This window comes from Miscanthus floridulus, chromosome 6 (genome assembly GCF_019320115.1).
Source record: "Miscanthus floridulus cultivar M001 chromosome 6, ASM1932011v1, whole genome shotgun sequence".
Taxonomy (NCBI): domain Eukaryota; kingdom Viridiplantae; phylum Streptophyta; class Magnoliopsida; order Poales; family Poaceae; genus Miscanthus; species Miscanthus floridulus.
In genome coordinates this window covers 74,038,450-74,063,545 of record NC_089585.1, presented here as the reverse complement: position 1 = coordinate 74,063,545, position 25,096 = coordinate 74,038,450, and the positions used below count along the sequence as shown (strand labels likewise).

At 46.6% G+C, this 25,096-nt stretch overlaps 1 protein-coding gene across 1 annotated transcript; it reads left to right on the top strand.

Moving 5' to 3' along the window:
* The first annotated feature begins 13,059 nt into the window (after positions 1–13,059).
* LOC136458384 (uncharacterized) lies at positions 13,060–14,244 on the top strand. Its single transcript, XM_066458324.1, has one exon. The coding sequence runs from the start codon at positions 13,252–13,254 to the stop codon at positions 14,020–14,022; it is 771 nt and encodes a 256-aa protein (XP_066314421.1). The 5' UTR covers positions 13,060–13,251; the 3' UTR covers positions 14,023–14,244.
* Positions 14,245–25,096: the final 10,852 nt, after the last annotated feature.

Here is a 25,096-nt window from a genome sequence, read left to right as displayed (position 1 = left end):
TCCTAAGTTATAGGGCCCACATGCACCTGTCACTGTCCGACGACCTTTGACATTTATGCATATGTTTCCAATAACTTAAAAAGACTGTCGGGTGTCCTCGGGGAACCCCGAATCATCCACGATTTCCGAGCAGGATCACGTTACAGAGTCAATGCAGTATTACAACATTTATTCAAATATCAAAACCAGAGTAAAAACAGCGGAAGTCTTACAATAACATAGTTTACAAACCAGTTGTTTCAAACCTTACAAACTAAGTTCCATAATTATTACAAACCATAGTAGTAGTGGAGTGGCATAATTAACATATACTTAACACACAAAATAAATATCCTGCCCAAGGATCACACATTTAATTCTCATCGTCAGAACGAACGATAGTCATGCAGCACGATCCAAAATAGATCTGCTCATGAGGCTCACCTGCAACAAGGGGTCAACGAACCCTGAGTACAAAGGTACTCAACAAGACTTATCCGAAATCTAAACTGATAAACTCAGTAATGCAGGCTCAGGGATTCAAGGTATAGCTTTAATAATGATCAAAGTTCTTTTGCGTGAAAGGTCTTTTAACAACATTCTTTATATAGAAAACTTCTCTAGAATTATATACAAAGCTGACACGATCCGCACTGAGATCATGAAACTTCATATCCAACATCTTCACAAGCCTTATTTAAGTTCTGGTTATTAATTCTACGATGATGAACAGTGAGTTGAGTCTCCATAACCGAGGAGCAATGACGATTCGAACCGATTAAGCCCAGCTGGGGATTCTAGACCACACGACATATGCAGGTCCCCGACTCACATATATCAACCTACCCTCGGATCCTCTAAAACAAGAATGGGTTCGCGCCACCCGAGAATACAGCACACCTCAAATCCGGCCACATTCCAGCCACGAGGGTACACGCTATTCCCGCCATCTCTCCACTCCCAGTGCACGAGTAGCCATTCTCGTAATAGAATTGCCAAGTTCAGGCTTACCGGAGTATGTGGTTAGTACTACAAATTCTCATCTCATGCAATTCAACAACGGACGTGCCTTAATCGACACAGGCGGAAAGAACCCGCTCACAAGACCTCCATGTCTTGTGGCTCACACTCACCGAGTCCGCCCGGTCTAGATTTATTACTCCACATTCCCATATCACATGTTAACATAGTTAACCAGTGTTCCATTTGTAACTTGCAGGTGGCAGGTAGTTACCCGACCTTCATCGTTCTACGCATGGCTAAGCAAAACTAGGCATATACGAGTTTAAAACTGGTAATATGGTAAATCTGGAATAACAAGGGTGGTAATGCAACAATTAGGCTTTTACTTAACTCCTAATCACTTAATGCAGTAACGGAAAGCAAAAGCGAAATTAATTTATAAAACACAAGGTAGGGTTGTATGCATCCGGGGCTTGCCTTCGTTGACGGAAAAGTCCGATTCCTGCGACGTTACACAAGTATTTGACCCGACCTCAACAGACGGATTAACCTCTTCAACAGCTTGATTAACTACCACGTTTTCACCTTCGTTCACTATACGTAATAACAATGCCATGTTTAATATGATGCAGAATTCGAAACATGATGCTCGATGAGGGATGAAAAATTAATAATTTGAATATAACTTTCCTTCGCGGTACAGTTGCAAGTCAAACAACTAATTCTTTTTCGTAAACACATACATCAACTGCCAAGGATCATTAACAACAAATGACCCAAGGTCATCACTCAATCCAAAATTTCAAACAAAACCTAAATCACTAAAGGTTACTATTTGCTTTTATGAATTAATTATTTAATTCAAAATTATGAAATAAATCAACTTATTCTAATTGAGCCCAAAATTTTAGTACATGTTCATTACATGTTAACTAAGTGGCAAAACAAATTTCATAATTTTTGGATAAATAAATAAGCCTAGAAAAATCCTGGAAATCCATTTATGAATAAATTGAGAAATTTTTATCACATTTAAAACTTACTGAAAAACATTATTTCATATTTTTATTAAATACTATACATCTCAGAGAAGTCACACAAAAATTTTCATAATTTTTGGAGCTCTAAATAAATCTACACAAAAATAACAAAAACATACACTATTCATTCAAATCTGAAAATAGAAAAATCCATTTGAACGCTGAGTCACTGACATCGGACCCCACCTGTCATCTTCTACCTCCCGCGTGTTGACCACGACGACGACGGCGCTGACCGGCACAAACTCACCGACGGTGAGCCCAAAGGCGACGGTCAAGGTACCAAAATGACCACATCATCACGGCGCATCGACTGAAGGCACTAGCTAGACGAATTACTACGAGTTACGAGCTTGGCGTCGGCCATGGCGGATGCGGTGGCTCGGCGACGTTACGCCGACGAAACGAAGCCGAAAACGGGGAAATAGAGGGCATGGGAAGATCCAGTAGCTCACCACGAACATGTTCAAGCAAGAATTAAGGCCGGAGAAGCAACGGTGAAGCGGGGCGGCGTTCACAGCGATCACGGCGGTGTGAGCAATAACGACGGCGGTGTTCCAGTGGCTGTGGTGGACAAAACGAGCAATCAACAAGATATTAAGCACCATGGCATCACGGAGAAGCTGAAACAATGCTTCCCGAGATTAGAAGCTCACCGTAGAGTACTGGCCACGACGGCGCTCACTCGACGGGGACTCTGCCGGCCGCGAGGAAGAAGAGCGTGGTCAGCGAGTTCTCGGTGAAATCAGCCGACCACAGTTGGCTGGGTGGATGCGCAAGAGAAAGACGGAATTGGAACGGCCTTTACCAAGACGACCGCGGCGCTAGGGAGACGGTGCGGGCTCGCCGGAGCTATGGCGGTGGTGTCGGGAGAACAGAGCAAGAGAATGGGGCCAACGGCGACGGCCTAGGCTAAATAGAGCAGCTCAGAAGCGCAAGGAAGCTGCGCTGTGGCCTTCACTGCGCCAGCGTGACGCCAAAGACGGCCACGACCGCGCCTGGAAGCAAACCGAAGGTCGCCGCCGGTGTAGCCTGAGCGGTGAGTACTGTTCACAGAAATTACAAGTTTGCCATTCGCCAAATTTCACAAATTACTCTCAAATTTTCATAACAACTCAAAAATCTCCAAAAATAAAAGTTGTTCAAAATCAAAAGTTCTACAACTTTGCTTTTATAACCATCTCCTAATTCGGTCTAGATTTTGAAATGAACTTTTGAATTTAAATAGGGAAATTTACCGAATTACGCCTTTTTGATTTACTCAAAAATTTTCTAAACAACTTGAAAAACTCCAAAAACAAACTTTGTATAACTTGCCAAGCTCTACACTTTTGCTTTTGGGCCCAACCCCAAAATATGCTTAGATTTTGAAATGGATTTTCAGGGTAGGGTTTACATGTTGAAACGCGGGGTTTTCTCGAAAAATTCAAAACCCAGTCAAACTTTGAACTTGAGTCAAACAATACAATTCAACACTCATTACACAAATGTAAACTTGTTTTAGTAAATACACATCAAAGTTTTCACCAAATGCCAAATGCTTTGCAATGCATATGATGACATGTCAGATTTTAACATTTAAACACCCGAGGTGTTACACCGAGTCCACCCGGTCTAGATTTATTACTTCCCATGCTCATATCTCATGATAACATAACTAACCAAAGATCCATTTAAAACTCTCAGGTGACAGGTAATCACCCGGCTAAGCAGGACTAAGCATAACTAGTCATTTATGAATTAAAACTGGTAACAAGGTAGATATGGAAAAACAAGGTTGGTAATGCACCAATTAGGTTTCCACTTGACTCCTAATCACTTAATGCGGTATATAAATGCAAAAGCGATAAAATTTGTAAAATATAAGGTAGGGTTAAATGCATCCGGGGCTTGCCTTCGTTGATGGAAAAGTTAGGTTCCTACGATGTTCCACAATTATCCGATCCGACCTTAATAGACGGATTAACCTCCTCCACAACTTGATTAACTACAACGTGTTCACCTTCGTTCACTACACGTAGTAACAATGCCATGTTTAACATGATGCGGGATACGAAACATGATGCTTGATGATGGATGCAAAATTAACAATTCGAATACAACTTTCTTTCGTGGTACAGTTGTAAGTCAAACTAAGGCCCCGTTTGGCAGGGCTTCACTTCACTAGTGAAGCCATTTTTTTGGCTTCAGCTCCACGAATAGTTCCACCGGTGGAGCTAAAGCGGTTTTGGTAAACCGTTTGGCAAAATGGCTTCCCTGTGAGAGTATGTTTTTAGGGGACTGGAGGAGGAGCCAGGAGAAGCCACTTTTTTTATCTCCATCCCACCCCAAATCACTATGAGAGCATGTTTTTAGGGGCTTCACAAGTGAAGCTATTTTACTTTACCCCGTTTGGTAGAAAACGACTCCAAACGGCTCCTGAAGCCGGTGGAGAAGCCCTGCCAAATGGGGCCTAACTAAAACTTTTTCGTAACACATACATCAATTGCCAAGGATCATTATCAACTAATGACCCAAGGTCATCACTCAATCCAAAATTTCAAACAAAACCTAAATCATTAAAGGTTACTATTTGCTTTTATGAATTAATTATTTAATTCAAAATTATGAAATAAATCAACTTATTCTAATTGAGCTCAAAATTTTTGTAAATGTTTATCCCATGATAACTAAGTGGCAAAACAATTTTCATAATTTTTGGATAATTAATTAAGCCTAGAAAAATCATGGAAACTCATTTAGTAATTAATTGAGCAATTTTCATCACATTCAAAAAGTACTGAAAAACAATATTTCATATTTTTCTTAAATAATATACATCATAGAGAGGTCACACAAAAATTTTCATAATTTTTAGAACTCTAAATAATTCTACACAAAAATAACAAAAACTATCACTATTCACTCAAATCTGAAAAATAGAAAAATCCATTTTCAAACCACTAAGTCACTGACAAGGTGACCCCACATGTCATCTTCAACCTCCCGCGTTTGACTACGGCGACGACGGCGCTGACCGACGTAATCTCGCCGCCGATGAGACCAACAGCGACGACGAAGATACCAACACGTTCACCATGACTAGGCGCATCGATTTTTGGCACTACTAAGATTAATTACGACACGATACAAGCACTCCGCCAGCCATGGCGGACACGGTGGCTCGGCGACACTACACCGGTGACAGGAGCCCGATAGCGATTAAATAAATGGCACAGGAAGGTCCAACAGCTCACCCCGAATGCGATGGAGCAAAGAGTGAGGTCAGAGGATCAACGGAGATGTTGGTCGACGTCCACGGTGATCACGGCGGCGCAAACAACGACGACGGCGGTGAACCGGTGACTGTGATGGACAAATTGACCAAGCAATGAGGTATTTAGCACCACGGCATCGAGATGAAACTATAGGTACACTAAGCAAGAGCCAAGACTCACCGGAGAGCGCTGGCCGCGGTGAAACGGGATCACCGGTGAGGTTGCCGGCCGTGAGGAAGAAAGGTTCACACAGCAGGTTCCCGGCGGAATCAGGTGACCCAAGCTGGCTGGATGGATGCGCAAGAAGGAGACGGAGCTAGAACCGGCTTGGCTGCGACGGTGGAGCACTACGGCGATGGTGCGGGCTCGCCGAAGTTGAGCTATGGCGACGGGAAGAACAGAGCAAGGGAAAGGAAGAACGGCGACGACACCAGGGCTTTATAGGGCGGCCAAGGAAGCAAGAGGAAAACACGTCACGGCCTTCTCCACGCCAGCGCGAAGCCAAGGGCGGCCACAGGCGTGACTGGAAGCCAGGAGAAGCACGCCGGCGGTGGGGCGGTCGCCATGGCACTGTTCCACTTATTTACAAAATTGCCATTCGTTTTCAAAGCCAAATTACTCCCAAATTTGTATAACAACTCAAAACTCTCCAAAAATAAAAGTTGCTCAAAATTCAAAGTTCTACAACTTTGCTTTTATAACCACCCCCTAATTCGGTCTACATTTTGAAATGCAAATTTGAATTCAAATAGGGGACATTTAAAGAACTTCGCCTTTTCAAATTACTTCAAATTTTTTATAACAACTTTGAAAACTCCAAAAACAAACTTTGTATAACTTGACAAGCTCTACACTTTTGCTTTTAGGCTCAATCCCAAAATATGCTTAGATTTTGAAATGAGTTTTTAGGGTAGGATTTAAATACTAAAAATCAGGGTTTTCTTGAAAATTCAAATCCAAACCAAATTTTGAACTTGATTCAAACAATACAATTCAACACATACCACATAAAGGTAAACTTGTTTTAGTGTATGCATATCAAAATTTTCACTAAAGGCCAAATGCTTTGCAATGCATATGATGACATGGCAGGTTTTAGTATTTAAACACCCGAGGTGTTACAGTACATCCCCTGCGACTCCAACCGAGGGTGGCACGGGGAGTGGTTCTATATCAGGAACCTAGTGGAGGTGTCATTCCCGATGTTCACTGGCGAAAGGCCGGAGTGGCGGGAAAGTTGGTCGTGGGGCCCTTCCTGTCGGGAGAAGAAGAAGGTGGAGATCATCGAGGCGGAGCTCCAGAAGCTCATGCAGCGTGGCCTTGAAGGGGTGCGGGTGTTCCACACTCTCTACCGTCATTGGGTCGCTCCGTTGGCGGAGAGGGCGCGACCGATGTGGATGTACGGTGGCCCGACGGACCTTGATCATGCGTCGCTGGAGGAGCTGTCGAATGACGAGGTCTGGAGTCACCTCGACCGGGTGCTGCAGCTGAAGCCCAAAGAGTAGGTCGATGGAAAGCTCGGACCTCTCAATGCCTTGGTGGTGTCCAAACTGGTATGTTCCCCTCTCTTTTACTCCGTGTTCTATTCCCCTTTGCTTTCTTGCTTTTTTGATTTTGAGTCGCCTATTTTGTAGGGACTTGAAGCTTATAAGTCCTGGTCGCACCTTCCAAAGGGGTCGGAGGGTGTAGCTCGACAGGCCGCCTAGAAGGAGGCGGCGGATGCCAAGAAGAAGAAGAAAGCCGAGGAGGCTCGGCGGAAGTATGAGAAGGAGAAGGAGATCACCCGATCGCGTGAAGGCCGGGGAAAATAGGAGCGACGTCGAGTCAGAGCTCGAGTCCGAGGACCCCACAGAGGTGGGGATGACATGATTTTCTCCAAGGAGGAGGAAAGCCGAGAGGTCGTTGCGACCTCGTCGGAGCGTTATGATCCTACGGCCATGTCCGCTGGTGGTGAGCAGGAGGTAGAGGGGCGCGGCGATGTTCCCGTGCTGAGGAAGCATGCTATGAGCGCGGACGCCGCTGGCGAACAGGAGGCGAAGCGGACGCGGTCACTGCGCCCTTCGGTGGTGTCTCCGGTCTTGTCCCCACCTGCCGCAGGCGCGGTCGAGCAAGCTAGGCGGTTAGAGGAGCGGGCTTGCACCTGTGCGTCATCGGGGCCGGCACCAGCGCGCGACTCACAGCGGGAGGATGCCCTGCCTGTTGCTCTGGTCGGTGTGCCCTAAGCCAAAGGTCATGGTGACTCACGGGCCAGGCAGGAGCCGGTTGGGTTGACTCCGCCCCCGGCTGAAGTGAGAGGGCGCGGGTCGTAGCCCGGGAGCGGTCCTCGCCATGCGGGCCCGTCGATGTCGGGTCTTGGTTTCAGAGTCGTACCGCTTACCTCCCAGTATGTTTTTCTTTGTTTCTTTTCGATCTTGCTGTTGAGTCTTTTTTAGAGTATGACTAACCTGTACTTTTTGACAGCGGCTGGACGCTGACGGGGTTGAGCATCGCCCCAACTCCCGTGCAGGAGGTTTGGAGGCCCACCTTGCAGCGCGCCGTGGCGAGCGGCGGGGAGAACAGGGTGGTGGCGGCAAGTCCTTCCCTTCCGGGGGTGGTGCTCTCCGGGTCGGTTGCTAGCATGGCGGCAGCGGGGGGCGACGGTGTTGGCGGCGATCCCGGTGGTGACGGCGGAGGCTACGTCGGAGGTGTCCCTCGCGGCCCCTCCTCCACCGGCTATGGCAGAAGAGGAGTGGGAGACCGGGCTTCCTGCCTCGCCAGGCGGGGGACTGCACGGCTCACCTTCCCGGTCCTGTTTTCAGGAAGGATCTTGACTTGGGTTGCAAACTGCTTTAGTTGCATTTACATCCATGTGACTATGTGAGCAAATATGGACGTGACGCGTGTAAATTGGCAAACAAAAAGCCTATGAAAATGACAGCAATGGTCCAAGTTGATTCAACAGTTGATCAATTTCATTTCGTTTATTTACGCACGAGTGGTTGGTTTCCATCTTTTTCCAAACTTTTCCTCACTTCCACTGCATTATTTTGATCCTGGTTGTGTGGCTTAATCTAGGCCACCAGTGTCAATCCAACAGCCAAAGCCATGTCATAAGGTGGGCAGCTGACCATATATACTCATAAAACCCACTTTCTACGGAGCCCTTTAAACTAATTGGATTATAGATGAGATAATAATCTAGATTATGGATTACAATAACATATACTGTTTGGATTTCTTGGTAACAAATGTTAATTATTGTTAGTTGGAGTACAAATGACCTATACTTTCCAAAAATCAAGTTAGAGAAAGATTATCGGTAATGCTATGCGTCTTACGTTGACGCGAGCACAAATCGTCAGACACTCCCACAGGCCCACCGCCTCGTGCTTGCGCTTTTACCCCGCCACTCGCTCTGTCCGTGAGTATATTAAAAAAATCACCCATCCTTATCCCTTCTGCTTCCTCATCCCTTGCCGCAGCGCCTTGCGGCTGCCCCGTCTTGAACGCGAACGCACACCCCCCCTCGCTGCTGCCGCACGCCCCATCCGTCGCTGCTCGCTTGCCCTCGTCACACGCGCCTCTCGCCCCCTCCCATCGCGCGCTGGTGCTGGTTGTGCTCGCTCTGCCCGTCGCACGCCGCTCGCCTAGCCAAGCCAAGCTCGGTGCTTGTGACGCTGGTGCTCGCGCGCGCCGCTGGTGCTGGATGCTAGTGGTGCTCGTGTGCCGCCGGCTTCCACAATGATGGTCCAAATTGACCGGCACTCCTCTTTTCCTATGTTGTAAATATATGTTTCAAGTGTTTTAAATTTTTCAGAGGTATGTTGCAGTTGTTTCACATGAATGTTTCAAAAGTAGATCGGGGATGTTACATGTGTTGCATAGTTTGCAAGTGTTTGTTCAAAATGTTTCATCTATTCCAGACGTATGTTGCAAGCATTTTGACTTGTATGTTGCATATGTTTCACACATATGTTGCAATAGTATGTTCTAAATATTTCATATGTTTCACTCTTCCATTGCAGCCAGTGTTTTCGTGTTGCAAGTTGTAAGTGTTCTTTCTGGATGTTGCATATGTTTTCACACATATATTGCAAGTGTGTGTTCCAGATGTTTCATTCGTGTCTTCCGGTGCAGACGGGGCGGATTGCGAGTGAGTCGTATGGACGTGACGACGGCGCGATGCGCATGCGGGCAGGACGAATTAGCAGACGGGGTGCAGGTTGTGCATGTGCGCGAGGAAAACGACCGTCCGATGGAATCCTATCCGTCGACGTCCTGACGTAGCACGTCCCAAAGATTATATGATTATTATAATTTGGTGGCCATATTTTATAATCTGACTATAATTCAGTTATGATCCAAACACATGATTCGGACAATACTTTATAAGCACATGGATAACACATATCCTCATTATTGGCTGTCAACCTGCCATAATGAAAAAAAACGCAACTTCCTACTAGCTCAATCCTGAAAAATACCTGCGTACTAGCTCCTATCGAGTGTACAAATTACCATATACTATTTTGACAAAGATTGTTCAAGTCTATCCGATCCAACAATTCCCAACGTTTAATAATAATAAAAGAAAACATTTTATTAATTCATAATCATTATTTTGCTAGGAACCACTTGTGTCCTCTTGAAAAAGCACGCAGTCTAAACTAAATAAATAAAAAATCTATCATTCTAAAATTTATCCATCCTAAAAACTAGATCGTCATTGATGTGTCCATGAGAAAAACATTGTGACCACTTGTATCAATTGTTGCGATACATACCCAAACATGTGAAAAATTTACCAAAAGATAAATTAAAACATGAGGAACCCAAATAAAATACTTAGAGCTTATGAAAAGGATCTTTGAGCACACCAAATTTGGATTTTGCACTAGGAAAGATGGGCAAAATTCCAGAAAAATCCAAAAAATTCCCGAGGGAGATTATATGATATCTAAATGCATTAAATTATTTTGTACTCATAAAACACGACATTTAACCGACATGAATGCAATAACCCCTCATATTAAATTGTAAAAAATTTATAAAATTTATTTATTCTCCATAAATTGTTAACATTTAAATAAATCTTAGGAGAATTTTAGAAAAATATTAGTGTCGTTTATTTTACTTAGGGTTTTCTATTCACAACCCAAATAGAATTTTTAGGGTGTGATATTGAACAAAGAAAATACAATCATCGTAGAGCTGACTAATGCTAATACCAAACCAACTGCTATTGAGCGCTGCAAAGAATGTTCAAATTGTAGTCCATCTTATCTTGGTAAAAAATATCATTAGCTGATAGATGAGCTTGTGATATTTTTTACCAATATAAGAAGACTACAATTTGACCATCTCAAGCCAAACCTAGTGAAATAAAAAATATAAGTAGTAAAGAAAGTTTAAAGCCTTTTGAAAAGAGTATAGTGCCTACATCTAGTTCTTCTACATTAAAAAACAACAGCAAAAACAGAACAAAAAAACTAAGATTAGTGTTTGAAAAGCCATCGAAGCTAAAGGCCAGAGCAAGCATCCAAACAAAAAGGTGAAATATAATTTTTTGGCTAAGTGCCAATAACTAAAGAATACCTTAGATTCTAGTTTTCTCTCTCGAAAACGCAGGAGAACTACGCTTCATTATACTAAGAAGAAAAAAGAGGAAGAAACACCGAACAGCACACACTACACCACTCCAAATTACAAAGACTTACCGTAGATTCTAGTTAGCCTACCAATTCAAAGCAAGCCAATCATCTCCTAAAAAAGCAATTTGGTAATCAGAATCCGTGATGGAATAATTCGCATACATCAACACCATATTATCCAAATGGATCATATATGTCATGCGCGCCTTATTTCAACATGTCTTATTTTTCTGCACTATGATATTCTTATAATCCTTGGACGTCGTCTCCTCCTAGTTATTTTATCTAGATGCCAGACAATTCAGAAGCCTTATAAATAATAACTATTTTCATCAAACAAATTGGTCAATGAATTAAAAGAAGTTCAAGGTGATTAGACAAGTATGTTATGTCAAGAAAGATCAAATTTAAAGGAAAAATAGATTTGACACATGAAGAAAAGTTGATAATTGGATAAATATTGGCTAGATCTATTAATCAAATTGTCCCCCAATGATGAGCACACTTCAAAAGAAACATATTTGAATAATAATCAAGGTTGGCTAGAGCGCAAAACAGAAGCAAGATCGTCAAAGCTGTAGAAACCACCTTGGCTGGTTTGAAAACTGGCTTAGCCAATTTTTCTAGAAAAGTTGACAAGAATAACAAATACAGGAACAAAGCGAGGCCAAGCTTTGAAGATCTTTTGACCAAGTACAAGAATAAAGAAGCTAACTAGGAGCAGAAGGATCATCCAAGCAAGAAGAATTTGAAACCATTGTCGATATATCGAGAGCATCTAGACCATAAATTACGAGGTAATCATGTTGCTGCCCCTTACCCTATTTCTAGACTGATTTCTCCGTGCACTTGGTCATATCCTTGCAATTACTCATCTTGGGCAACCATATCTTATTCAATATCCAATCTCATATTCAAACTCAACAATCATTGTTGTTTTTCCCCAGCAGTGTCGAAAGTGAACCCGTCCTCCTTCCTCTTCGAGAGCTCCGAGCGGATCTAGCCGCCCCCCTCCCTCCCTCTTCTGGCGAGCTTGCCGGAGCCGGCTAGGGGGGGGGGGGGGCTCGGGGCTCCTAGTAGATAGTTTGTAGTACTTAGAGGTAGTTTCTAGTACCTAGAGTGACCCGGATGGGTAAGTCCTGTCTTGGAGATGCAGCCGCGCCGTCGTTGTCATGGTCTTCCTCGCCATCTTCCTCGGCTCCGACGACGTCGCCTCCAAGGTTAGTGGAAATAAAATAAACACGATCTTCTACTATGCGGTTCTCCTCTTCTCCATCTCCGACTCCACCTCCACCTGCCATCACTGAGATCTGCTTCCCTCCGATCCACAACCTTCGCCGCCCGCGTTCTTCGCTACATAGCAGCCTCCGGTTCTAGTGCCCCCTTCTTCAGCTAGGCAGCTCCCCTCCTGGTGTTGGTCTAACAGCTCCGCCTCCACATGGGATCCTGGTTCGAGCTTCTTCTTCAACCTCCAACGACGGCATCAACTGCATCCTTCAGTCGCCGGTGTGCTACTGATCCGTTGGCTCAACCGACCCACCTTTAACCGACGCTTTGCGCGGTCAGTCCACCCGGGGGCAGGCGTCCACGATACCCCTGCCCCCCCCCCCCCCCAACTCGAGTTTGGTCTAGCTCCGCCACTATCCTGACCAAAGAGAGTACAAATCATCCACATGCGCAAATCCGATTGAATTATGCACATATATCATGTCTTATAAAATTTTAGATTCCCACAATTACTCATACGGTCATACCATTTTTTTTACGGACACATATACGTATCCAGACACACGTGTGTAAAGGAAACTCGTGTTGTTCGGAACCGTGTGCGGAAGGTGCACGTTGCAAACCTTTATTTGCCGTCGATGAGGCATGGTCCTTAGAGAAAACCGTAAAGAGCACGATCATGCAGCCCCGTCAATGAGTCACGGTCCCAAGACCTACGAGAAGATTTCTAGAGCACAAATTTTGAAGGTACGGCATTGCAGTTAGCAGTTAGCACGGTGTGTGCACGCTTCGGTTTCCATGGCGTCTCTTCCGTTTTACCAGCTGAGAGCTGAACCGGCCAACCCATACCCACTCGCGCCACCTTTCCCGGATCAACTCCCTCCACTCTCCATTCCATGCACGTACCGCACCCAGTGCCCCCCGACTATCCATTCCTTGTCTCTCAGAGCCATGCCCGTGCCCATGCATAGCCTGTGTCGTAACTGCTCCATCGATCTTCGCCGCCGCACCTGCCCATCTCAGACAGAGTCTGCACTACCACTAGTGCTAAATCAACAGCAGTTATTAACAGTGGTGATAGGGTAGGCAGAGAGAGACCCCCTGGCCTGATCACCTTCCAGATCGAGCTCCCAATTCCACGTTCCTCCAAATCCAATGGCAAGAGCGCACCCTACCTCCTCTACGTCCAAGCACCGGCCGATCGTCGTCATGGCCTCCTCCTCCCCGGCGCTCCTCCACGCCGCGTGGATCACGGCCGTCGTCGCCGTCTGCCTCGCACTGTGCACCATCCACTCCCGCAAGTCCTCGTCATCGTCATCGCGCCGGCGCCGGGTCTCGCGTGCCGCGTCGTCGTCCAACCACCGCTGTGGGTCCAGGGAGAGCAACGGCGCCGGCAGCGTTGGCACGGCCGCAACCACGCCGGCCAAGGTGTCCCCGACGCCGAGCGACACCGCCAAGGCCAGCGGGGCTGACGTCGTTGGCCCCGTCACGGTGATCGACGTCGGGACGCACGGGCCCATCCCGCCGGCGTTCCTACCGCCGGACCCGCTCCCCCCGCGCCGGAGCCTGTCGTCGGCGAAGCACACCCGGTTCGCCGAGCGGGTCGGGAGGATACGGTCGATGCACCGCGGCGGATCGGGGGAGGCCGCCGCCGCTGCCGCGGAGGACGACGTCTTCGTGGGGTGCCACCGCGGCGGCAAGGTCGGGGAGGAAGGCACGCTGTGGACGAAGACCATCATCCTTGGGGAGCGGTGCCACGTCCCGAGCAGCAGCGACGAGGAGGACGGCGTCGATAGCGTGACGGTCAAGAAGTGGAAGAGCTATCGGCGCCCAAGGCAGCCGCGGTCGGTGCCAGTCACCAGGAGCAACTCCTTCGCCGGCGTGGGAAGCGCCGCCGCACGCAGACCTACCAACTCACGCTTCTAGCTAGCTCCCAAACGGCGGCTCGACGACGGCAGCCCTGCTGATCCTTCCTTTACGTGATGAACAGATGTGTATCCATCTGCATCTTCGATTACGCAATGCATGTGCATAGGCTGAATTCTTGATTTCCCTTTCAACGAATTCCTACATATTTCTTCCTTGATTGTTGGTTCTTAGCAAGACCTAGGGAGTACTCCCTCCGTTCACACAAGAATACAATTCTCATTTTTCGAGAAGTCAAGCCATTTGAATTTTGACTAAATTTATATAAAAAAGTACTAACATTCGTGATACAAAATATGTATCATTAGATTAGTTATCGAATATATTTTCATAATAAATTTATTTAAAGATATAAATATTAATATTATTTACTATAAACTTGGTCAAACTTATACTAGTTTGACCAATACGCTTCTCATAATTGCATTCTTTTACGAACAGATGGAGTAGTTTACAGCAAAATATGTGGCCTTAAACCAAAAAGAATTTCTTTGTTTAAGTTTAGTTTTGTTACGAGTCACACAGTACATGCATGCATGTATGCATACTTATCTTTTAATCTTATCCCTACGTATACGGTATGTCTAGCGCCCGGACGTCCAGATGACCCTATGGGGGTCCACGGGTCGCAGGGGGATTGTCGCTAAATTGCCACCGCGAGGCCCCAAGGAACGCACTCAGCAACTCCTCTTCAGAATCTTTGCGTTGAGTTACACACACATACCTGATACAGGGCTGAACAACTCGGTCGGTTACACACTTGAGTCTCCAACACATGGCTGAAACATCATTGACCATAAAATATATTCTAGACAAGAAACTACTATTAACATTAACTCTCCATTTAACTACTACCTTCAATCTAGGTTTACACCCCAATTCACTCTTTTACTCATCAGATTACACGCAGCTCATCTTGAAGAACACCCGTTCCAAGGTCTGCTAACCATTGCACTCATCGAAGCTAGTCTCGGAGAAATGTCTTGCTACCTGCAAAATAACTTAATGGCTGCACCGTGAGTACATTGCGTACTCGTAGGACTTAATTCCAACATATCATATTTGGTGGATGCAATGGGTATTATTAGGTATTTGTACGTTTGCAGAAAAGCAATGGCGATTATTAAAAGTATGACATGCTATGTTATATCATTAGAACGAAAGTATTCACATAGTAGATATATATGTCAAAGTACTCATGTTCCATCAAATACGCTATCATGGGTATAGAAAGTAGGAACAATCGAATGGTTCCGTCCTAAGGGACTTCAGGCTTTCAAACTCTGCAGAGGTGTACAACTGTATCCACACGGAGACCGGGACTAACCACCATACACCAGGTCCAGTAGTAAGGGTTGCCTCACGTTCTCCAACCTTTCCCTAATCCAGCCTGAATGCCAATGAAAGGTTCGACTAGTGCCCGGTCAATGTCCCGGACATTTCTGACTGACGCCACCTCCTTGCCAGTTTCACGAATAAACTGGTCGCAATTAGTTACTTGGCTTGTCGACCCCATCCGCGACATGTGGTCTGTACAGGTGGTTACTCGGACTTATGTATCCCAATAATCAGCCCTTAACTGCTCCACGAGCTACGTCATTTAAGATCCCACACTCACAACGACCTACCCCTCGCATGAGCGAAGTTATCAAGTGGTTTCCAAGTTTATAACTTTTAGTGATATTATTCCTTAGCCAGATTAGTGAAGTAAATCGATCAAGTTGTACCCCCATTAGTTTTAGTGAGTAATTATCCAAGTGTAGCATCCTACACACGCGAGAATGAGTTTCCTTCTCATGCTTGACTTCTACCGTTGCTAAACAACTAAGCAATGAATAATTAAGCGTTTCCATTCCCATTGTTTAGATGAAAGGCTTCTAACAGATTAAAGAGTGACTCTAAGTGTAGAGTGAACAAGTTTATTAACCAAAACTACATGTAATGCATAACTCCTAATGAAACTCGATAAGTATCCAAAATAGGGTTTATAGTAGTGGGGTGCCTGCCTGATTTGCTGATAAGGATGACTTGTACCAGTACACGATCTTTACTCGAGGCGTTCCTAAAAGAATAGGGGAGACATGACTTAGGAGATACATCGACGATCCAAGATAACGAGAAAGGACATGGGTGCATAGGTCAGCACTGGAAACTTGGGAAGGGGCATCTATTGTTACGCTATTTGGTAAAGGGTCTAAACTAGTGTTGATATTTATTAACTTGTCACTTGTTTTAGTAGCCACCTAATGTATATCTACATCTCTTAACATTACTTTACCCGGTTGTCATCCCTAGTGATGATGTCATAGATGCTTGTTGGTACTACTTAGCATTACTACTAGAATAATACTAAGTAGCTCTTTATTATTTTATGTGACTAGGAAGTATATATAGATATGAATGAAAGGGATCTGCAAGCATACAGATAATACAGTATACCATTGTAGCACTTCACCCGAGAGTATTCCAGGTATCGTTATTTATATTTTTACCATAGGGAAGGTCCGGTAAGGACATGTATTGATAACTTATGCTATTGATGGAGAAGTAAACCATAACCAATATTCTACTCACAACAGGGGTAAGTCAAGAGGTAAATGTATATATGAATGGTGCATAATAACACTACAAGAAGCTTGTTAATCCGTGACGGATTCTCAGTGACGAATTTACAAACCGTCACTAACAGACACAATCCGTGACGATAATCTTTTTTTTGTCATGGATGTGCACCAATGGATATTCCCGACCCGCTAACTCGTGACGATTTTATCCGGATCATCACAGTATATGATTTTTAATTCGTCATACTCTAGTTAGCCCAAAACAATAGGCCCACTATCAATATTTAGTGCAAAGAAAAATAGAAAATTTGATTGCAAAAAGAATCAAACACAAAAGACGATTTGTTAAGTTATTTAAACAACATCATGTTCGTGTGGATATACTTTGTTGCATGTATATGGTGCATATGGCAACACTAAAAATATTTTGCATATATATAGTGCGGATGGAAAAAAAATTGCAACACATTGGAATTGAACCCAACAACTGCAACAAAACTAGCAACATGCCTTACCATTTTTTTTTCCCGAAACTGTCGGCGTGCTGGTGTGTGCCCAACTGCCCACGGCTGTAAGTAAATAGAAAAAAATAGCTCGGTTGACGTAATTCGAACCGTGCACCAGGTGATTGAGAACAGCCAGACTTACCGCTGCACCAGTGGTTCGGAGAAGTCAAACGTGATTCTTCTTTTTCTTTGATTTGTTTATGTAGGAGCAAGTAAAATAACAAAAGATATGCTGGAGGTCAGGTTCGAACTTAAGACCTTGAAATGGAGAAAAACAAACCTTACAACCACAGCTGCTAGGACTTCTTGTCCAACCTTCCTTTACTCCTTTAGGCCTACTTTGGCAGCATGATTCCACGCGGGGATCCCAGTGTTTTCCACAGGCCAGGAAACCGCGGGGCAGCCTCTCCCGGGCCATTTTACGGTGCTCTTTGGCAGCACAACGGGTGTGGATTCGAGGCCCGCTTCCACCGGATTTCCACGGGGTAAGGAGCCCGGACTGATGACACCAGGCGTCGATCCCCGTCTCGCATCCCTCGCTCGGGCGCTGCTTCCCCGTTTCGCTCGAGGCGAGGCTCGTGAGTCGCCGCCACCTCGACCTAGCATGTGTCGTCGCTGCCACCTCGATTTCCGTCCTAGCCTCGGTCGCCTCCTCTGTCCTCGCCTCCGTCGCGTCCTCCGTCCTCGCCTCAGTCGCCTCGACGCCTCCGCCGCCGGTTGCCTCGGTTGCCCCAGCCGTCGATCGTCCACCTGCCCTGACTAGACCCGAGAAGGTACCCATTCCCCTCCTAGCTCTCGCCAGATACTACTACACTCGATTTCTTGATCGATCTGAAAGGAACTAGTGCTTACTGCAAGATCTAGGTGTTCTCTGCCTTCCCTACATGAACTTTGTGTCTAACTTGATCTAGGAGCTGTATGGGCTTTGCACTATTTGACAAATTGCAGTAGAAAATCACAAGCACTAGTGTAATCACTATGATGCATGGATTGAACTATCATAAATTGAAGTATTTTCTTTTGGAACAAAACTAGACCTACTCATCTATCTGTGTGTTAGCAGTTTCTATTACCAGTGCTATCTGACTATTAATTAAGTGGAAAACTATATTTTTTAAGCATTATGGCCTTGGTGTTTGTTTCTATATAGTTAATCCATGTTGATTTCATTACTGTCCTATTTCGTACGCTGACTACTAAATTACTATAGGTTGGGTATGTGTCTTCCCTATGTTAATCAGCACTAGATTAGTTTGCTACTCCAGTACTCATCGGTGATTATTTTGGCTGATGTATGTGAGCATGCAGCTAGTTATGTATTTGGATGAAGACAAGTAGCATTGAGCATGCAACTAGTTATGTATTTCATTTATCTTAGCATTGAGCATGTAGCTAGTTATGTATTTGGATGAAGACAAGTAGCTTTGACCATGCAGCCAGTTTTTTATCTGCTAGCTGCTCATCAAAGCAGTGGTATTCGATCTTGTTCCATGAGTTATTTACATGATTACTTGTCCTTTTGGTGGCTGCAGTAGCTGTTTTTACTCAATCTTCTTGTCATGTACGTAGTTATTTACATTTTTTTGTTTTGTTACTTGCAGGGTGCTTGCTGGTATCACTGCAATCTGATGGTTGGGGTTCATTCGTGCTATTTAGAAACAAGGTATGTTACAACTTTTACTAAGTACATTTGCTAAATATGATAGCTGCAATGGTTGGGGTCTATTATACTGTAGTAAGGTGTTGAGATGTTAGTAGTAAGGTGTTGTTGAGATGTTTCACTTCCTCCATGTATTACACTCGAAGAAAGCTGACAGGTGTAGCCTGTAACTAACTTCCCACTCCATTCCATGTTTGTGTATGATAAAAGAAAAGAAAAGCCTCCACTAGTTAGTCTGAACTGAACTACTTCCACATGTGTTAGCTTGCTGCAGCTTCATTCTTTAAACTTCTACTTTCTTATATGATACATTCATGTACAAACTTGTTGGGGAAAAGCCAAATTTGTCACAAGAGTTCACCATTTTCGTTTTATGTTATTTGTAGAGTGTCGGGGACCAATATTAGGGTACCCAAAGAGGGGAAGCTAACAACTGTCGAACGCTGACTCATTCGCACAATCAAGAGCGTGACTACACCACTTACTAGGTCACTCCTCATCCACCCACTGGGACCATGGGCCCCGCCCCAAGCTGACTCCACCTCACCCGACGTCCGGGGGCTGGCTCCACCTCGCCTGACGTCCAGGGGCTGGCTCTGCCTCGCCCGACGTCTGAGGGCAGGCTTCGCCTCGCCCGACGTCCGGGGGCTGGCTCTGCCTCACCCGACGTCCGAGGGCAGGCTCCGCCTCACCCGATGTCTAAGGGCAGGCTCCGCCTCACCCGATGTCCGGGGGCTGGTTCCGCCTCGCCCGACGTTTGGGGGCTAGCTCCACCTCACCCGAGGTCTGAGGGCAGGCTCCGTCTCGCCTGACCCCTAGGAGCTGGCTCCGCCTCGCCCGACGTCTGTGCGCTGCTCCTTTATAACTACGCGCACGGGTAAGGTAGGACACTCAAAGTCAACTACAATACCGAGGACCATACCCTGCATGCCTGTAGGAAAGTACCGTCAAGATATGACAAGACGGGCGCTTTAAGGCCCTTCTAGGCATGTCAGAGCTCGAATAGTGTTGTGGGCGCCGACATTTGTTTTACAGTATTGTGGGCGCCGCCATTGGCCCTCTGGTGCGGATCCTGACGGAACCATACGATAACTACTACGGTCCAAGAGGAGACTCACGTCCTCTATTGTGATTGACGTGCAGTCACTGCGCCGTCCGCTCCTCGTGGGGTTGCGGATGAACACCCCAGTACGTCGCGCCGCCCACCGGGGCAGGATGGGACGTGACCACTTGCTAATCAAGTCATAGCATGGCATCATCAACGGACAGACGCCTAGCATGGAGCTATCCCTAGCGCTGTCTGCCGTGTCAGCACGACTGGCTTAGAGGAAAAGGAAGACCCGACACCTTCGAGGGACCTTCTTTGCCTCTGGTTTTTCTTCTTTCTCCCATCTATAATCCCTGCTCCCCTTGGTCTATAAAAGAGAAGGCAGGGCACCCCCACTAAGGGGACCGATCAAGAGAACACACCACGCATCACATAACACACATCTGAGCAGCAACCAAGCTCTTAGCGTCCTTTTAACCTTTCCATCAGAGACTTGGGACTTGTCCCTCTCTCGCTCATTTGTAACCCCTACTATGAACCTTTCAGTGCTAATAACATGAGCAGCAGCCGCAAACTAGACATAGGGACATTCTGTCTGAACCAGTATAAACCTTGTGTCTTTTAGCACACCATCCGAGTCCAACGTGCAATAATACAAATTTACTCGTTGGTGTTTACTCAAAACACCGACAGTTGGCGCCCTAGGTAGGGGACCTTTGCGCATTCCGACATTAACATCAGGCCACGGATGGCTAGCCACAGAATCATCTAGGTCTCGGGCGCACATGTGCGCTTCGGTGACCTAAACTTCATCATCGCGGTGGGAGAAGAGTTGGCATTGGCTCACGCCGCCATCCAACCTCTCCCCTCCATCAGAGTCAACCATAAGAGGCTTGAGCATCGGTTCGGCATCTCCCTAGGACCCCAGCCGTCTAGGGAGGACCCGCGCCGCCTCACCCTCTCTCCGGAACACCAAACACGGAACACACCGATAGTGCTTCCGTTCGGTCTCCGCAACATCATGGCGACCATTAGCCACCTTGTGGCACAGCGCATGATCCCATCCCCCGCGGACAACGAGTTCATGGGGGTGATTGAACACATCACGAAATCCTTCCATGACCTCCTAGCAGAGGAGCCAGGGTCACACTCTGGCTCTGACTCTGGCAGGGGAAGCCATCACCCCTCTCATGAATGCTTCATGGCTGGTACCCTCGAGGGGCACATCAAAAGCATCCACAAGGGGGAGGCTACTCCAACAAATGACCTTGGCGATGAGGCCGAGAGAGAGACAGTGGCCCCGCCACACATGCCAGTGGAGCAGCTGATAGCCCGACACCGAGAGATCGAGGAAGCGCGACTCCAGCTCGAGTAGGAATGCATGGAGCTCGACCAGGAGATAGAGCACTTTGGAGATGGTGGGTGCACATGCGCCATGGTCCATGACATGAACAGGAGGATCATCGTAGATGATGAAGCCCTCCCTCGCTTCGCCCAGGCAAGCTAGAACATTGCTGCCACGGTGGCCTTGCTCCATGGCCTTCCAGAGGCCACGACGCCCGAGGATCATTAGGCCTACCGAGAGATTCACACATTGCTCGAGAGTACGGCAGAGCAGCGGGCCAAGAGCTCGTTGTCTCATCAATGTGAGCTCGACGCCAGCCAGTGCACGCTCTCAGAACACCCCGACAGGGATGCTTCGGTCTACCCGAAACCATGAGGAAGTAGACAGCACACCGCGGTCCTAGTGCATCAGCGTCTCGGCCGCAAGCACGATGCACGCAACACCCTCGATGCCCATAGACACGCCTACGATGACCTAAGAGAGGGAGCTAGACGTGGCTATCACCTTCGGCCGTCACATCATCAACGTTGCTTTCCCACTAAGGTACCGACCACCAACCAATATCCCAAAGTACTCTAGGGAAACAAACCCCGGACTATGGCTCGAAGACTATTGGCTTGCCTGCCAAGCCGGTGGTGTGGATAATGATGACTTCATTATCCACAACCTTCCACTATTCTTGGCCGATTTGGAACGAGCGTGGTTGGAACACCTGCCGTCCAACAGAATCTAGAGTTAGGTGGACCTGAAGGAGATCTTTGTGGGGACCTTTCAGGGCACATACAAGCACCCTAGGAACCCATGGAACCTCAAAAATTGCCAACAGAAGGCCGGTGAAACCCTCCGTGGGTACATCCGGCGCTTCTCCCGGCAGTGCAACGAGCTACCTAACATCACCGATGCTGACATTATAGGAGCTTTCCTGTTCGGGACTATCTACGAGTCTCTGGTTCATAAGCTGGGATGCATGGGCCCGTGAACCACCAAGGAAGTCCTAGACATTGCCACCAACCACGCCTCAGCATAAGAACTGGTCAGAGCGATCTTCGATCATCTCGATGGCAAGGCAAGGCGAGATGAGGGCGTCAGCGAAGGCACTTCCAATCATTCTGCCAAAAGAGAGAACAAGAAGCAATGGCATGAGGGCTCGCTTATGGCTACTGTTGACCGCAAGGGTGGTCAGAAGCCCACGGAGGGCACTCCGAACCATTTCAAAAAATTACTTAAGGGGCCATGCCCGAACCATGCCTTCCCAGTTAAGCATTTGTATAAGGACTGCAGCCTAATGAGGCAGTTCTTGTCCAGAGGCTCCAACAAAGGGGAGCAAGGGAAGGACCTTGACCCCACCATGGACAACACCAAGGGGAAGGATGGTAGCTTTCCAACACCAGATGGTTGCCTCATGATCTTCAGAGGATCGGTGGTCTACGACTCCAAACACCGTCAGAAGGTCGTGCGCCACGAAGTCTATATGACCAAACTGGCCACACCTGCCTTCCTCTGGTGGTCAGAGTCTGCCATAACCTTTGATCGGACCGACCCCCCAAAGAGCATCCCGCATCTAGAGAGATATCCGCTCGTGGTCGACCTGATCATCGGCATGAAGCAGCTCACCAAAATACTGATGGATGGAGTGAAAGGTCCTTATATGGTTTTGGTAATTGAGTGACAACCTAGGTGGACTAATTGTGTTTATGTGAGATACACAGGTGATTAGGCCACAGGTACATGTGTGTGAGCAACATATGCCATGAAGGTGAAAATAGCTTGGAGATGTTGCAAAGCTCACACTTGTGATGATGAAGGAGCTCATTGCAAATGAGACATGACATTGAGTCATGTGATCAAGGTGGAGAAGATCAAGACATGACTTGGCTTGATGGACTGGTTGCAAGCGTGAAGGGCAAGTTGGAGGCTTTGAAGCGATGGACCACGTGGCGGTGAAGCTTAAGCAAGACTTGGCGCCGATGGATGAAGGCAACAGTGAAAAGCAAGTGAAGTCAAGATCAATGAACCCATATGATCATGTGATGATATGAAGTGGATCATATCATTGTTGATTGTGTTGGTGCATGTGTTGCATCGACATTGGAGGAGATGGAATGGAATGCACAAGGCAAAGGTATAACCTAGGGCATTTCATTTCACTAGTCATAGGTGTGTAGAGAAGTTTATGACCAGGTTTATGATAGATGGTCGTACTATCAAGAGAGGCAAACTTGTTTGCATATCAGTCATCTAGTGCCACTCGAGTGATCTAACTTTGCATCATCGCTAGGATTGAGTGGTGTGGCAAGTTGAGTGGCTAATCCTTTGAAAAATGATTGTGAAAATGCTAACACACATACACATGGTGGTGTACACTTGGTGGTGTTGTCACATTTATAAAGGAGATGAAGTTGGAGTTGATGTGGATCAACTCGGCGATGGAACGGAGGCAAGAAGGGTTCAAAACTCCACCAGTGCCCTATATAGAAAAGACAAGGTCTCACAGAGTAGACCGAATGCTGGTCACGTGGTGACCGGACACTAGGGTCCTATGTCCGGTCAGTGGCAACAGAGAGCGGGCGGGTGTCAGTCTTCGACCGAATGCTAGCACTCAAAGTGACCGGATGCTGGCACGGTGTGTCTAGTCAGGCTGACATACGGTGACATAGGCGACACAAAGAAGTTGGAGAAGGACTGGACGTTGATGCTACATCCGATCGTGACTGACCGGATGTGTCCGGTCGCAACTGGAACCTTACTAGAAACGATCGGACGCTGGGGTCCTATGCCTGGTCACTTTGAGCAGCTGCGTCCGGTCATCACTGACCGTTGAGATCAAATGACTGAGGTTGAATGGAGGTGACACGTGGCGAGCATCTGTTGACTAGACGCTAGGGTCCTGCGTCTGGTCGATCTGACCGGAGCATCCGGTCATCCTGAGTTTTGCCCAATGAAGGGGTAACGGCTAGTTTAGCTCGTGGGGCTATAAATAGAAGGTGGTCTCGGCCATGGCTTGGGTTGAGCACCTCGAGGGACTTTGTGTCCATGCTTGTGAGTGCTTAGGAGCCCTCCATCTCACATATGCTTGATAGTGATCATTCGATTATGTGAGAGAGCAATTCTAGTGCGATTGTATCGTGAGGTTGCATCAAGTGGCACTAGGTGATTGAGTTGCAAGCCGGTGGTGCTTGTTACTCTTGGAGGTTGCCACCTCCTAGATGGCTTGGTGGTGGTCTCTGTTGAAGCCCACAAGAAGCTTGTGCGGTGCTCCGGAGAAGAGCTTTGTGAGGGGCATTGTGCTCGCCCCATGGGAGCCGCAAAGAGCAACTCTAGTTGAGCGTGTCATTGAGCTACCCTCACTTTTGGGGTAGGTTCTTGCAGTGCCCAACGTGTGGGCTTGGCGGGTGATGCCAATTAGCCGCCGAACCACCAAGTGAGCGGTCGACACAATGGGGACATAGCATGTTGGCAAGCACATGAACCTCGAGAGAAAATCACCATGTCAACCTTGTTCTTCCCGTTGGTTTGCAATCCCTTTACACAAGCTTGAGATTACTTTTATATACATTGTGCTTGTGTAGTTGCTCTTATAATTAGTTAGTGTGTGTAGCTCACTAGTTACCTTCTTGCTTGTGTAGCATAGAAGTAGCTCCCTTGCATGGCTAATTTGGTTTGTGTAACCTTGTTAGTCACATTGCTTAGTTTGTATAGTTAAGTATTTACGCTCTCTAATTTGGCACTGGTTGCCTTGTTATTGAGCATTGCTAGTGAGATTAGTTGGCTTTGTGCTTTTGCTTACTAGCATGTGAAGGGGCTCCCTCTTTTCTTAAAGTACTAGTGGCACAGGTTTGTGTGACCTTGCTCCTAGAATTGGTTAGGTGAGCTCTAGCTAGCCCAGCACCTTTGTTGCTTAATTAGGATCTTAGCGAGGTGCTAGAGAACATAGGTAGAGGGGTGTAGTCT